Source organism: Anoplopoma fimbria, chromosome 2, assembly GCF_027596085.1.
Source record: "Anoplopoma fimbria isolate UVic2021 breed Golden Eagle Sablefish chromosome 2, Afim_UVic_2022, whole genome shotgun sequence".
Lineage (NCBI taxonomy): Eukaryota > Metazoa > Chordata > Actinopteri > Perciformes > Anoplopomatidae > Anoplopoma > Anoplopoma fimbria.
The window spans coordinates 6,292,894-6,305,647 of record NC_072450.1 but is presented as its reverse complement, the minus strand read 5'-3'; the positions used below and the strand labels follow the sequence as shown (position 1 = coordinate 6,305,647).

General features: G+C 40.9%; 1 protein-coding gene across 1 annotated transcript in view; it reads left to right on the top strand.

Annotated features, from left to right (window-relative positions):
- Positions 1-12,754, top strand: part of LOC129105586 (protein kinase C-binding protein NELL1-like) — a 261,850-nt gene that overhangs the window by 92,570 nt on the left and 156,526 nt on the right. Inside the window, exons 9-12 of the mRNA XM_054616705.1 lie at positions 702-836; positions 3,255-3,357; positions 5,549-5,622; positions 10,519-10,618. Coding sequence (XP_054472680.1) covers positions 702-836; positions 3,255-3,357; positions 5,549-5,622; positions 10,519-10,618 — 412 coding nt within the window. The remainder of the gene's footprint in view (positions 1-701; positions 837-3,254; positions 3,358-5,548; positions 5,623-10,518; positions 10,619-12,754) is intronic.

Here is a 12,754-nt window from a genome sequence, read left to right as displayed (position 1 = left end):
CTCCATCGGTGACAGCAGAGGCATTATTTCTTCAGGTTGTCCGTCCAGCTGGTCCATTTCCATGAACGTGGCATCTCAGGATTGTCTTGACAAATTACTCCAAATTTGCAAGAAAATTACAGAGGACTTTCCTCTTTGAAAAAAAACCAAACGTTGGCAGTGAACATAATCCAGCCAGCAATTACGTGTCAAAACATAATTAGCAATAATTGGCATACTTGACACATTTGGAGCATATAAAAATAATATCTAGGAGACATGGTGGTTAAATCCTGATTTAAATGTAATCCTGGTTTGTGCAGACTACACTCAGTGCCCTTCCCTGTGACACCGCTGTCAGTCAAAGAAGCATCACTTCTGTTGAGAGAGACAACCGAGGAGAGTGTTGGGCATGAAATAAGCCGAAAGGGGAAGGGCAGATCAGAGTGTTCCAATAAAAGAGGAGTGAGGCAGGATCGTGGCTGTCAGTCCTGTCTGTCATTTCTCAGTAGATTATAGCCTGAGGTCTGGAGCATGAGCTGAATGATGATCACTTATTATTCCGTGCCCTTCTAATGAGCGTCTCCCAGAGGAGCAGCCCTCGGTGAGAACCGACCTGGGCACGCTCGGGGGCGGTGGGGCGGGTAGGGGAGGGTTAACCTGTGAACACACTTAGACTTCTGATTTGGTTTTGTGACTGCTCATTCCGTGCTCGTCCTCAGCTGAACTACGCGGAGTCTCGGCTGACCCAGTTGGAGGGCTGTCACTGCGAGAGGACCTGCAGCGCCAACGGCGTGGTCTACCGGGATAAGGAGCTGTGGGTGGAGCCGGAGAACTGCAGGAACTGTGCATGTAAGGTGAGTGTCACCTTCATCCCCACTATCAAACACTGAGTGAGGCGCCTGCTTTCAACTATTACACTGTAAAAAAAGAGTCTCCATCATAGTCAAGTCAGTTTTATTGATATAGGCAAATGTTAGAAATCACACATTTTCCTCAGGGGAGTTTAACAATCTGTACAACCTCTGTTCTTAGACCCTTAATTCAGATAAGGAAAAAACAGAAACAACTAAAAAAAAACGTTTTGATGGGGAAAAATTTTACAAACTTCAGGAAGTCTATCAGAGGAGGGAGGAATCTCTCTCCCTGAATGGACACACATGTGCAATACATGTCATGTTTACATATAGTACTCGAATCTGCATTTATTGTCCTTAAATGGAAAACAACAACAACAACAACAAAAATTGGTAGCTGCAAGAAAATTATTCTGACCTGTTGACTGTAGAAATACATTCAGTATCTTCAGAGGAAGCAAGTCCAAGTTTATTTAAGCCCTTAACATCAAGTCTTTAGATTTTGTATTCATTCTTTATTTAACCAGATACGTTCCCATTGAGATACAGTGTCTCTTCTGCCAGGGAGTCCTGGTCAAGAGGGGCAGCAAGTAGAAAAAGCAAGAGGCAAGAAAACATTCAGGATTCAGAGGCTAAAATATTCAATGCAAAATAATGGCACTTGTTGAGAGCAACAGAATTGTTCAGTCAGAACAGATAAATATGTCAGGAGAGGGTTTAGATTTCAAGTTGTGCTCCTTCTAAGCTGGTGGGGCATGAAAAAAAAGAGGCAGATTTCCCCAGCTCTGTTTGGATGATTGGGACCATGTGTATAATTTTCTAGGCTGAAAATATGTTAATATATCAGTGAACTGGATATTTTTTGCGGTTATTTAACCAGTAAAGGTTTTGTAAAAGAAAGTTATGAAATGGGGTAAACACAGTGAAGTCCATTTATTTTCCACTCAAGTAGCTTTAAGAATATTGAAATCATATAATTCACCACAGTCTGAGAATGGCTTATTTATTTTTAAATATTTTTGGGCATTCTTGCATTTATAGTGACAGTAGAAAGATGACAGCAAATCAGGCAAAAGACGGATGGGGAATAAAAGTGCCCAGGCCAGATGTGAATAGTCTGTGAACAACCAAAGAGCCCAAACAGCATCATCTGATGTATCAGCTTGTCTCTGCTCTTTATTAAAAAGACATGATGTTTACACTGTGTGAAATATTACAACTTAAGACACCCGTTGTTTTTTTCCCCTAAAAAAAAAAAAAAACAATTGAAATGATCTCCCGAAAATGTTTTTTTTTCCAACTTTTTTTAAAAAGAAAATAAAACTTTCAAGACAATATTCATTTTATATTAGGCAAGAATAAGATGAAGAGATATGCAGTGTGTCATATGAAATCAAAAGAAAAAAATAGTGGTAGTCAAGGGAAAGGGGGTAAGACAAAATTGCAAGTTACAGGATTCCTAACAACATAACCTCTGGAACACTTTCAACATCACAGATTTTTTCTTACATAACAGCGTAGCAGGATCTGAAGGTAGATATATATATTTTTTTGGGGGGGGAAAGTCAAGACAACTCTTATTCCCTCCACTGTCAACACTTACCTTCCTTAACTTGTCTTCTCATCAGACGCTCCCTCGCTCTCAGCCCCAGCATCATGTCTCCCTGCCTGCTGCCCGCCCCCTAACAAGCGCCCCCCCTAATAAGCCTCCCTTTCCCCGCATACTCATACATACTGCGGGAGCCAGACTTTGAAATATGTTGAATCAGGCCATCCCGGGGCCCCGTGGGGAATGAGACTTGCTGCATCATTGCACATCAAGCACAGGGTGGAGTTTAGTCGGTCTGATTTCCTCCCACGGACATGCCATTAACTGATAACCGCTGCGTCCTGGGGGAACCATTTTCGATGACTCATGAAATGAGGAGGCGCTCGCAGAGAGAGATATCAGCCTCAAAAAAAAATGAAGGCAGTCCTTCAGGGCCTGAATAACTTACCTGCTATCAGCCGGCCGCTCGGTTTCAGTATCTGTTATCTGATTGTATGACATTATAATCAGTTTTCTTCTTTATTCCTAAATATGAAGGCTTTCAGCAACAGATTGCATTCTTGAAGGTGGGATTCTGAACAGGTCTGGGTTAGTTTGCATGGTGCTTACAGGAAAAGCATTTCCCATTCAGGGTTGAGCTGTAATGTGAGCGGTATTGGATTAGCGCATACATCACACCTAATGTGTTATATATGTTAACTCTTTCTGGGTTGTGGTATAGAGTTTTTTGTTTTTTTTCCCACGTGTGCTTGTGAAAGTGTAAATTGAGACATAAAAATAGTGTATAGGCGTTTTTTTGGCAGTGCTGCATGCAAACGGTGAATGTTCACAGTGAGCATTGGATTTTTTGCTTCTGATGTTTCTTACAGAATGGTGTGGTGGAGTGTCGCAGGATTTTCTGTCCTCCAGCAAACTGCTCAGAGGACTCGCTGCCTGTACACGTTGATGGGACTTGCTGCAAGAAATGCAGACGTGAGTATCAGCAGTGATCATTTAGATCAAGAAAGGAAACAGAAAAAAATGTTTGTGACCAAACCTGTGAAAATTCCATCCACTCTCGAGACAGAAATACCTCTCGCACCACACTAATAGGCTCAGGTTAAATAAATTGCTAATGCCTTCTCATCCGTTTTCACCCCAAGAAGTGAAAATTATAGAAATTGCTAAAGAAAAACCTCTATTCAGATCTACTACTTTAGCTCATATTTTCTCTCTTAAACCAGCAAAGCGCTAAGGATGATGTCATCCCTCCACAGCTGCTTTCTTGAAAATCAATTCTTCTCCATGATAATTTAGATTTTTATAAATACATGTTATTCAAATCGCATAAAATTAAGATGTATCTTTTGCTGCCTATGTTTAATGGGAATTAACGTTGACTTGCAAAAGATCAAGACTCCACATCGTCCAGACTGTTTAAGAGAAGGTGCGATTGGCCTCACAGTAAAGGGTTCCTTTAGTACTTTTCAATTTGGACACTATTTTCCCATGTTTTTGGTTTCTAGATGACTAATTTGGACAGCAATTTTTTGAAACTGGCCCAGAATTCAGGGATAATGCTGTAACCGTCAACCCGCAAAACTAACTAAGAGAGCAGCGGCAGTGTAACGTTACACTCTTTCCATAATGTCTGACACAAATACCAATCAGAGCTTTTAGTGGAGGTAAATGATTTAACCAGCTTGCCCCGATAAGTCAAATTGGACCCATTTCAGAAATCGTTTTCAGTTAGACAAGAAAACGTGCGCAAATAGGGTCCAGGATGAAAAATACTGAAGTTACCCTTTGAGGATTGTTGATATCCTTTTTAATTGGATGGTGTAGTAATAGAAGCAACATGGCAGGAGGGATGCTAAAAGGCTGCCAGTCAATGGAAGGATATTGACCATTAGCTAAACCCTTCTTTGGTTTTGTTTCAATCATAGCTAGTAACGGTAGCTAGGCACTGCAAGTCTGTCAAGCAAAACTAACTAGGCACAGTGACAAATACCAATCAGAGCTTTTAGTGGAGGTAAATGATTTAACACTCTTTCAAAGTCTGACACAAAGTTACCAATCTTTTTAATTGGATGGTGTAGTAATAGAAGCAACAGCTTTGATTTTTTTTCACATGTAAAAACAACGTGCTGTATTTTATCGGAGTTTGGAGGGTGATGTATTTTTTGTTTTTTTGATTTTCTGGAACCAAAAACACAAAAGCCAAAATTCATACCTTGGACGTTTTGCAGCGTAGCATTGTGACCGTGTCACACTTCCTTGTTCTCTGCTAGTGAAAGGACACAGTCATTATTTACCCAACCACAAAAGGTCGACGGCATGAATTAATAGATTATAAACATGACCCTAGTTTGTTTGCGTTTGAACAAATCGCCGATGCTGTTGTTTTTGGCAGTCCTTCAGCACGCTCAGCTCGTTTGCTTTACATCCTCTTGAAGGTAGGAGCCACTGTAGATTCAAACAAGAGGGCTGCTGACGCTCTGCTGGCACAATGAAAACCAGAATAAACTATCTGGAAGAGCAGAGATCACAGTGGTTTTCATGGAGGCTGAAATGGAAGCTCTATTTCCAGTCTATAAAGCACACAGGGGTCTGGTAGCGGCTCACGGACCCACAGACTACCGTGTCTCTCTCACTATACTGCAAACACACTAAGTCCCCGAAGGATGGTTCTCCTTTGAATAATTCCGCCCCTCCTCCGCCTCCCTCCATCCCTCCGCTCGCTCCCTCTTCCTCCCCTGTGAACATCAGAGCGTTGGCACAGTCGAACGATGGAGCAGCGGTCCAGAGCTGCGACTGAGCGCTCGGCGGTCCTGCACCCTGGAGAGGAGAGAAGCAGGACTACGTATCATGTGCTTCATTTTCTATTTCTGCTTTATCGCCGGAGGAATATGCAGAAGGCTCTCCTCTGTTGTATTCTTAATGCGCTGTTACATTTCCTCCCCGCTTATGCACACAAGCCATGAACAACTTTGTTTCTCAAAGAATAAACTATGCAGAACTTCAGGCAGGGAACTTTCTGTCTGTTTTCTTTCACCAAGCATCGATTTTTGAGAGTACCACAGGAGCTGATACTGTCTTAGTAATTATTCTATCCCTTGTATTTCGTAGTAACTGTACTAATCTGAGTTACTGAACGGTTATTTTTCTATTTTTGTGCCCGCAGTGAAATGCACCTACAGGGGCCAGACCTTTTCTGAAGGCCAGCGCTTTTTATCCAGGAGCTGCAGGGAATGCAAGGTAACGTTTAACATCTAAAGCAACAATCCTTTTCACCAGCATTTGGCCTCTACTCCGCAATCAAATATACCATACAGCACTTCTCTTTCAGCCACAAATGTGTAATGGTTATGTGTGGCGCACCGCTCGTTGTGTTATTCAATTAGCCAGCGGGCCATATTAGTTTACCCTCCTTCCCCCAATCTGTTCAATCTACCTTTTTTTCTTTTCTTTATCTTCTCTCTAATGGCGAGATAGCCAGGTAATTAGAAAGAATATGAAACACGGCAACACAAAGGGCCTGATTTGAAAAGAAGCTTCATCACTACGCCGATTATAATTAGAGTCATTATTCTAGTTCACCATTGAACAGAGGTGGGCTTTCTTCACTGTGGAGCCATTCATCTTTAAAGACCCTCTTTAAGGGGGAAAAGAAAAATGCATTTTTTTTGCATGTAATTGCTTACAAAGAGTTGCACAGTGAATTCCTGAGGTTATTATTAGCCCTCAGGCAACTCAAAACATCATTATGATGAAAGATTACAGCCAGCCTTTATTCCTAGATTTGAACCCCCGCTTAGTGACCAATTTCTGGACATTTTTAGAAAGAGGCTTGGAAAGTTTTTTCTCCTGAGGCTTTCAGAGTACTGTTGTGTCAGAGCTTTGATCCATGACGGCCCAATCTCAGCTGTATGTTGAAGCATCTGTGTATTTTGGTGTTGTTTTCTTCATGTCACACAATGAAGCTGTCCTCACAACGAACTGTGGTGGGGAAGTGGGAAAAAGCATCAATGAATATATGACATATGGAGAGAATATAAGAAGAATATAAGAACAAAGAAATTGGTGGTTGGCAGTGTGTCAAGTCAATTTTGATTATATATCCCGATACAACAAATCACAGGTTCTGCCTCAAGGGGCTCCATCATCTGTACAGCATACGCCGCTCTCTATGCTGTGCTATCCGCATGGATAAGTGACAGTCAGCCGCTCAAATTGTCACCTCAACAACGATGCTGTGCTTTCCTTCACTCATGGCGTTACTGATCTAATCATGGCTGCCTGACATGATAGAATATTAATGCTAGTGCTGAAATGATTAGTCGATAAGTTGATTAACAGTTAATCAAACATTTATTGATTTATTTATTGACCATTTTGAAAATGATTACGTGTTTATTTGGCAAAATTATTAAGCTAAAATACCAAATAAGTTTTTCTCAAATGTGATGATTTGTTTGTTATGCCTCTCTGTGGCGGTGACAGCATTTTGTATTTCGGGTAGTCGGTCCGTACTACGTTCCATGCTCGTTAACGTGAGGTCTCAGGAACGCTTTGAGGCAAATTCTTTCAAATTTGACCCAAACGCCATCTTAGTCTTTAGGTTGGACTGATTTAGCATTTGGTGGTCAAACATCACTGTGACCTCAAAAAACACGTTTTTTTGTCAAAACTCAAGACTTCAGATGCTAATTATGATATGACACACAAAAAATAACGAAGAATTTACATTTTTGACAGACATGGATGTAAACTGTTACTTGACTGGTTGGTGGAGGCGTACAACTGTGAGGCGGTAATTGTAGTTTTACATCATTATAAATAGAATATCTTAAGGTTTTGGAAGGCCTGTTTTTAAGACGAAACAAGCTTTTTGAATTAATCACCTTGGGCTGTGATTAGAATGTTTGTATTCTTAGCTCACCATTGGCAACTCTCTTGCCCTTGGCAGCTTGTCGTTCTAACTCTTATCTATCTGCTGTTTGGTGCTGGACAGGTAGAGTACTAACAATGAGTTAGTTTTTCTCACAGATAGAAGACTCACAATGTAAGGCTGTACTATTAAAAGATGACACCAGGAAGCAGCTAACACAGATCCTAGAATAGCAGGACGTTGAAGGAAGTTGAAGTGAATTGAAGGAGGATTTGAGTCGATACTTTTCAACCTTGAGAGGTCTGGACCGACATAGCAACCAGACTGCTACTGTTGCTGTGTGCCTGCTATTTGTTTTAACGGCCCAGAGGGAAGATGACACAGTGTTTCGATCTCCCTTTGTTTCCCATCTTTAGTGGCGCCTATCTGCTCCTCACCTGCTATCTGTATTCATGCCCTCCTTGTGACTGTGAGCGGCAAATACAGCCTTTACATCCCACCGTCTCTGTTGTCATGGCAGCATCACTCAGTCAGGGATATCTTAGAATACTCTCTTGTTTTTACATCTGGGAACGTCTTTTTAAACTTCCGTTGTTGTTTTTAAACACATTTCACAGGCAGTGTCATCCTCCCCTTTTGCTTTGTTAAAACTGGCAAACTGTAGCTCTAGATTATGCCAGTTATGAGAGGTCAGAGAGCTTTAATAAAACAGGAGTTCTTGGTTCAAAAATATTATGTTTATATGCCTTAATTATTTATATGAACCAAGGTGGAATTGGTAGAATGTGAGTCTTGTTTTTTTTCGTTTTTTATTGTCTGACAGCGGATAATAAAAAGTAATGGCACCATAGTTAGCTAGATGCTAGTTTGCATGTGTTGTCTCTGGGCAGGTAGACAGAAAAAACAACCATATCACAACAAATACTTTACATAGAACATGTGCAATACATGTAAGTCTAGCAGTGTGAGATATTAAATCAATAAATACAAGGCATTTATTGGTGGTGACCCTTTCGTGCTGACTAGAGCCAAAGCTTGAGGCTGGTTTTAAACAATGCAGAGTCTCCTGAGTCTCTAATGTTTGTGGGTATTGAAATCCTGAACAAGCTATATTCACAGGGCATTCCCTCTCTGCTTAACAGCCTTATCAGCAGGTAATTCAATCATAGAGCTAATAGAACAATGACCAAGCATTAGGGAGAAGAAAACGCTGACTTTAGCAAAACAAGAAGCCTATTAAGTATGTAGGATTGTTGTAAAAAAAAATAAAATACATAATACAGACAGCTAATTGTATTAAAAATACAAAAAAAATGACAGGAAAACTCATCTCTAATGCAATATTTACAGAACATATTTTCTCAAAATGTATTGTTCTACAAAAAAGAAAAATCCTGCAGTTAATGCATTCCCTATTTTGGTTAATTGTACAGTTTATCAGTTGTTTTATGCTTTTATTGTTATGCATTGAATATAACATGAGATATCCATAAAATATGTCCCTTAGTCAGGGGTCTTCAGTTGACCCAGTGATAGAAAATGTGTTCCTTAAGGAAAAAAGGTTGAGTGTAGTAAATGGTAAATGGACTTTTCTAGTCTCTCTACCACTCAAAGTGCTTTTACACTACATGTCATCCACCCATTCACACACTGATGGCAGTGACTACCATGCAAGGTACCACCTGCCCATCAGGACTGTCTGACATTCACACACATTCACACACCAGCGGGACAAATCTAGGGACAAATCCCAAGGACAACACATCGACATGGACCAGCTTCAATCACAACCGCCAATCTTCTGATTGAAGGACGACCCGCTCTACCACTGAGCCACAGTGCCCAAGGGTTGTTACGCATTAAGATAGATGGGGAAAAAACATAATGTGTACAAAAAGCCTTGCAGTTGACGGACACAACTGGTGCCTGGTGCTCTTAAACTTATTCAGATTAAGTTTAGCCATCACTGATGACCCTACTGACTTGTTTTTGAAACTACAAATCACCCATCAGTGAGTTGTAGTTGTTGTTACTACAGAAACAGTTCCCTAGAGACCCCAAGAATTAACTACTGTAAGAAAAATGTTATTCCTTCTTAAAAACTATTTAATTATGCAATCAATGTCATCTGAAGAAAACAAAACAGGTTATTATTTTAGGAAAGGAACACAAAAATACTACTGCTGTGTCCTTCAAAATGCTTGGCAAAGAATTAGGCTTTTATACTCTGATCTGTGCCAATGACTATTAAAGCCACGTATATATTTTCCGTGCGATGGGTGACGAGTGCATGAAACTATATGAAAAAGAAATTATCCACATGACAGGACCCTAAAAAATTCTATAATTTACCATTAAAAAAACACTCACAGAATCACCGGGTCATCCTACTGCAGAGTTCTCACGTTGAGCAAGTTTTTTTCATCTGCCGCCTGTTATTGGATTTCCTTACTTCAATCAAAAACCAATATGACTGTTCCAAAAAACGACTGCTTTGAGTGATGGCTGGCAGGTAAACCTAATTAGAAAAAAATCAACCCAGTCACCATAATAATCAAAAAAAAAAATGGCATTGTATGTTTCTGCAAATCAATGAAAAAAATGTTTTTTGACTACGTTTCATATGTGCCTCGTATATTGCTTGCAGAAATGCACAATGCCTCATGGTTTAAGTTGTGAAATGATTGGTTAGGTTTAGGCAAAAAAACTACTTGGTCAAGATTATAAAAAACATCCCTGTTTCTTTAGTAACTTTACTTAACAAGCATAACAACATTACACAAGAGGCTTAAAGTCAATGTTAAAGTCAGCGTAAAAACATGTTGATTACATGGGACATTAAAAGCGTGAAGCACCTGTATTTCTTTTGAAAAACATATCTCAACAAAAGGTTAAATAAGTGGGCTTGTGATGGGAAGCTTCCTATTTTTAGCCCTGTACCTGGAACAGATCAGATTGTGTGTCATTTCTTTCCCTCAAATGGTGTAATTATTCTGGTGAAAATCTCGTTTACATTACATTACATTACATTACAGTCATTTAGCAGACGCTTTTATCCAAAGAGACTTACAATAAGTGTATTCAACATAGGTATTCAAGAGAACTACTAGTCACCAGAAGTCATAACAGTGCAGAAACAAACTAATACGAATACAATAAGTGCTAAGTGGAAGGCTCAGGGTAGTACTTCTTTAATGCACAGACCTTCCCACATTTGAGAGCGTTACAAATTGTAATGTTTTGCCTCCGTCCTCTCCTTCCAGAATGGCCTGATGGTGAGAGTCACAGAAACTTGTCCAGAGCTCAACTGCACCGTCGCTGAACAGATCTTACCAGATGGCAGGTGCTGCAATGTTTGCAGAGGTATGTCTTCCTTCTTTTCTCTGGACGCGCACGCACCAATCTCCTGCCGCTGCCAAAAAGCAAACAAACCAGCCTGCTGGCTGCTGATTCAGGCTGTGCCTCTGCAATAATTCTGTCTCTCTCCCTTTCCACCGGGTATGAGTGCTTCTGGGTCGGTATACCTATCAGAGCAGATTGGTCTGTCTTCTATAGAGCACCTGCTATGCCAATTTGCCCGAACCCCGCTGCTCTGGCAGGGGAGGTACTACAGGGTAAATAGCCACGGGTAATTCAGTAAATACATTGAATAAATAAACTGTCGGAGGCTGTCAGCTATAGAGTCATAATGAAAGAAACCCGGGGCAGGTTCTGAGCGAAGGGAAATTGGGCTCTCATTGAGGTAAGATAAGCAACGGGCCTCCGACTTGCTCTGTTTACAGGAGAGGGTGATGAATAGAGTGCAAAAGAGAGAAGGCAAGGAGAAGACATAATAGGGAAGGAGAGGAGCCAAATGAGAGGTTAAATTAAGGAAAGGGAAGGAGATATGAAGTCTTATACCTGCTATGTTGTAAAGGAAGGAGAGGAGGAAGAGAGGAGAGGGAAGGTGATGAGTATAAAGACCATGAGAGGAGAGGAAGATGATAAGAAAGTTAAAGAGAGGATAAGACTAAGACTTTGTAGATTGAGAGAAGAGTAGAGGAAATGAGAAAGAAGAGGAGAGAGGGCAGGAGAGAGGAAAGATAAAGAAATAATAAGACTTAGAGTGAGAGAGATGAGAAGAAAGATATAAAGTATAGAGGAAAGGATGGCAGAGAGAGGACAGTGTAAAGTGCCAGAGGAGAGTTTATACAGTAAGAGATAACTACTAAAGATTGATAGTCACAGTGTCTCGTCCCTACAGCCCTCTCTCTGTACACACACACACACACACACACACACACACACACTAAAACTCAGAGTGGGTCATTATTTCCCAATCATCTCCAGACCTCTCCTCCGCTCTGTGACTCAGTACTTTGCCTCCGCTCTGATATTTACATGTGCGACGCTAAGTTAAACCCTCTGTTAAATTGGCGATTACACAATTGCCACAGAGTGTTTATTCTCCCTCTGTTTTTGTGAAATAGAAAAACAAGAAAGATTTTACAGAAAGGGGGCCGACGTGTTTGTACCCCAAATCAAAAATCCAGCTAACAAAAAGCTGTCCCGTCTGCTGTGTCAGAACAGAACTGTACTTTAGAACAAGGTCACACACTCACACATGCTAGAGCCTCAAAATATAATCACAATTATTTTAGATCAATATTTTGATCACGATTATCCATCTTGGATAATCGTGGATAATTGGAATAATCAACAAAGCACCACTTTCACTTTGTGCTACTAAGCTTAGCATTAGAATAAGACTTAAAATAAGGTGCATTTTTGTTTTGGATACAGAATATTTTTCTGCAGCTGCAAAATTCTGGAAAGTTTTTTTCAAAGGCCTCCGCTGTATGTTGCACGCACAGCGGCATAACTGCCTGGTGGCTGGCCGTTTAGTTTAGGGAGCGCTTGATTCGATATGGAGCAGAGCCCTTTTAAATGTCAATAACGCAGTCTACCATGTTCATTTAATTGTGGGAACCCCAAAATAATGATCGCCATAAATATTTGATTCATTTTGCAGCCCTAACGTGTGTGTTCGGCCCTTTTTACATGTTTACGCCATTGGGTGGGGTGCTGCTGTAGATGGTGGAGGAAGAATAATGCAGACACAGCTCTTTTCCTCAGTAATGGCTCCCCAGGCTCCCTGCCTCTCAGGGCTTTCATGTGCTGCCAGTCTGTCTTTCATTACAGGACATGATGGGCTACATCAGCTCATACTTACCGAGCAGCAGACACTCACCTCTCTGTCTGTCTGTCTGTCTGTCTGTCTGTCTGTCTGTCTGTCTGTCTGTCTGTCTGTCTGTCTGTCTGTCTGTCTGTCTGCCTGTCTGTCCGTCTGCCTGCTTCCTAATCTGCCAGACTGATTCTCAGTACACCCGTCTATCTGCCATGTCACATTTCTGCACACGTGTAGGATCTCAGTGTGTTTGACAAAAGATGCAGCACACAGAAACGTTTAACACAGGGGTTAAATCCCAGTAGCAGTAGCATGTGTTCCAGTCGATAATG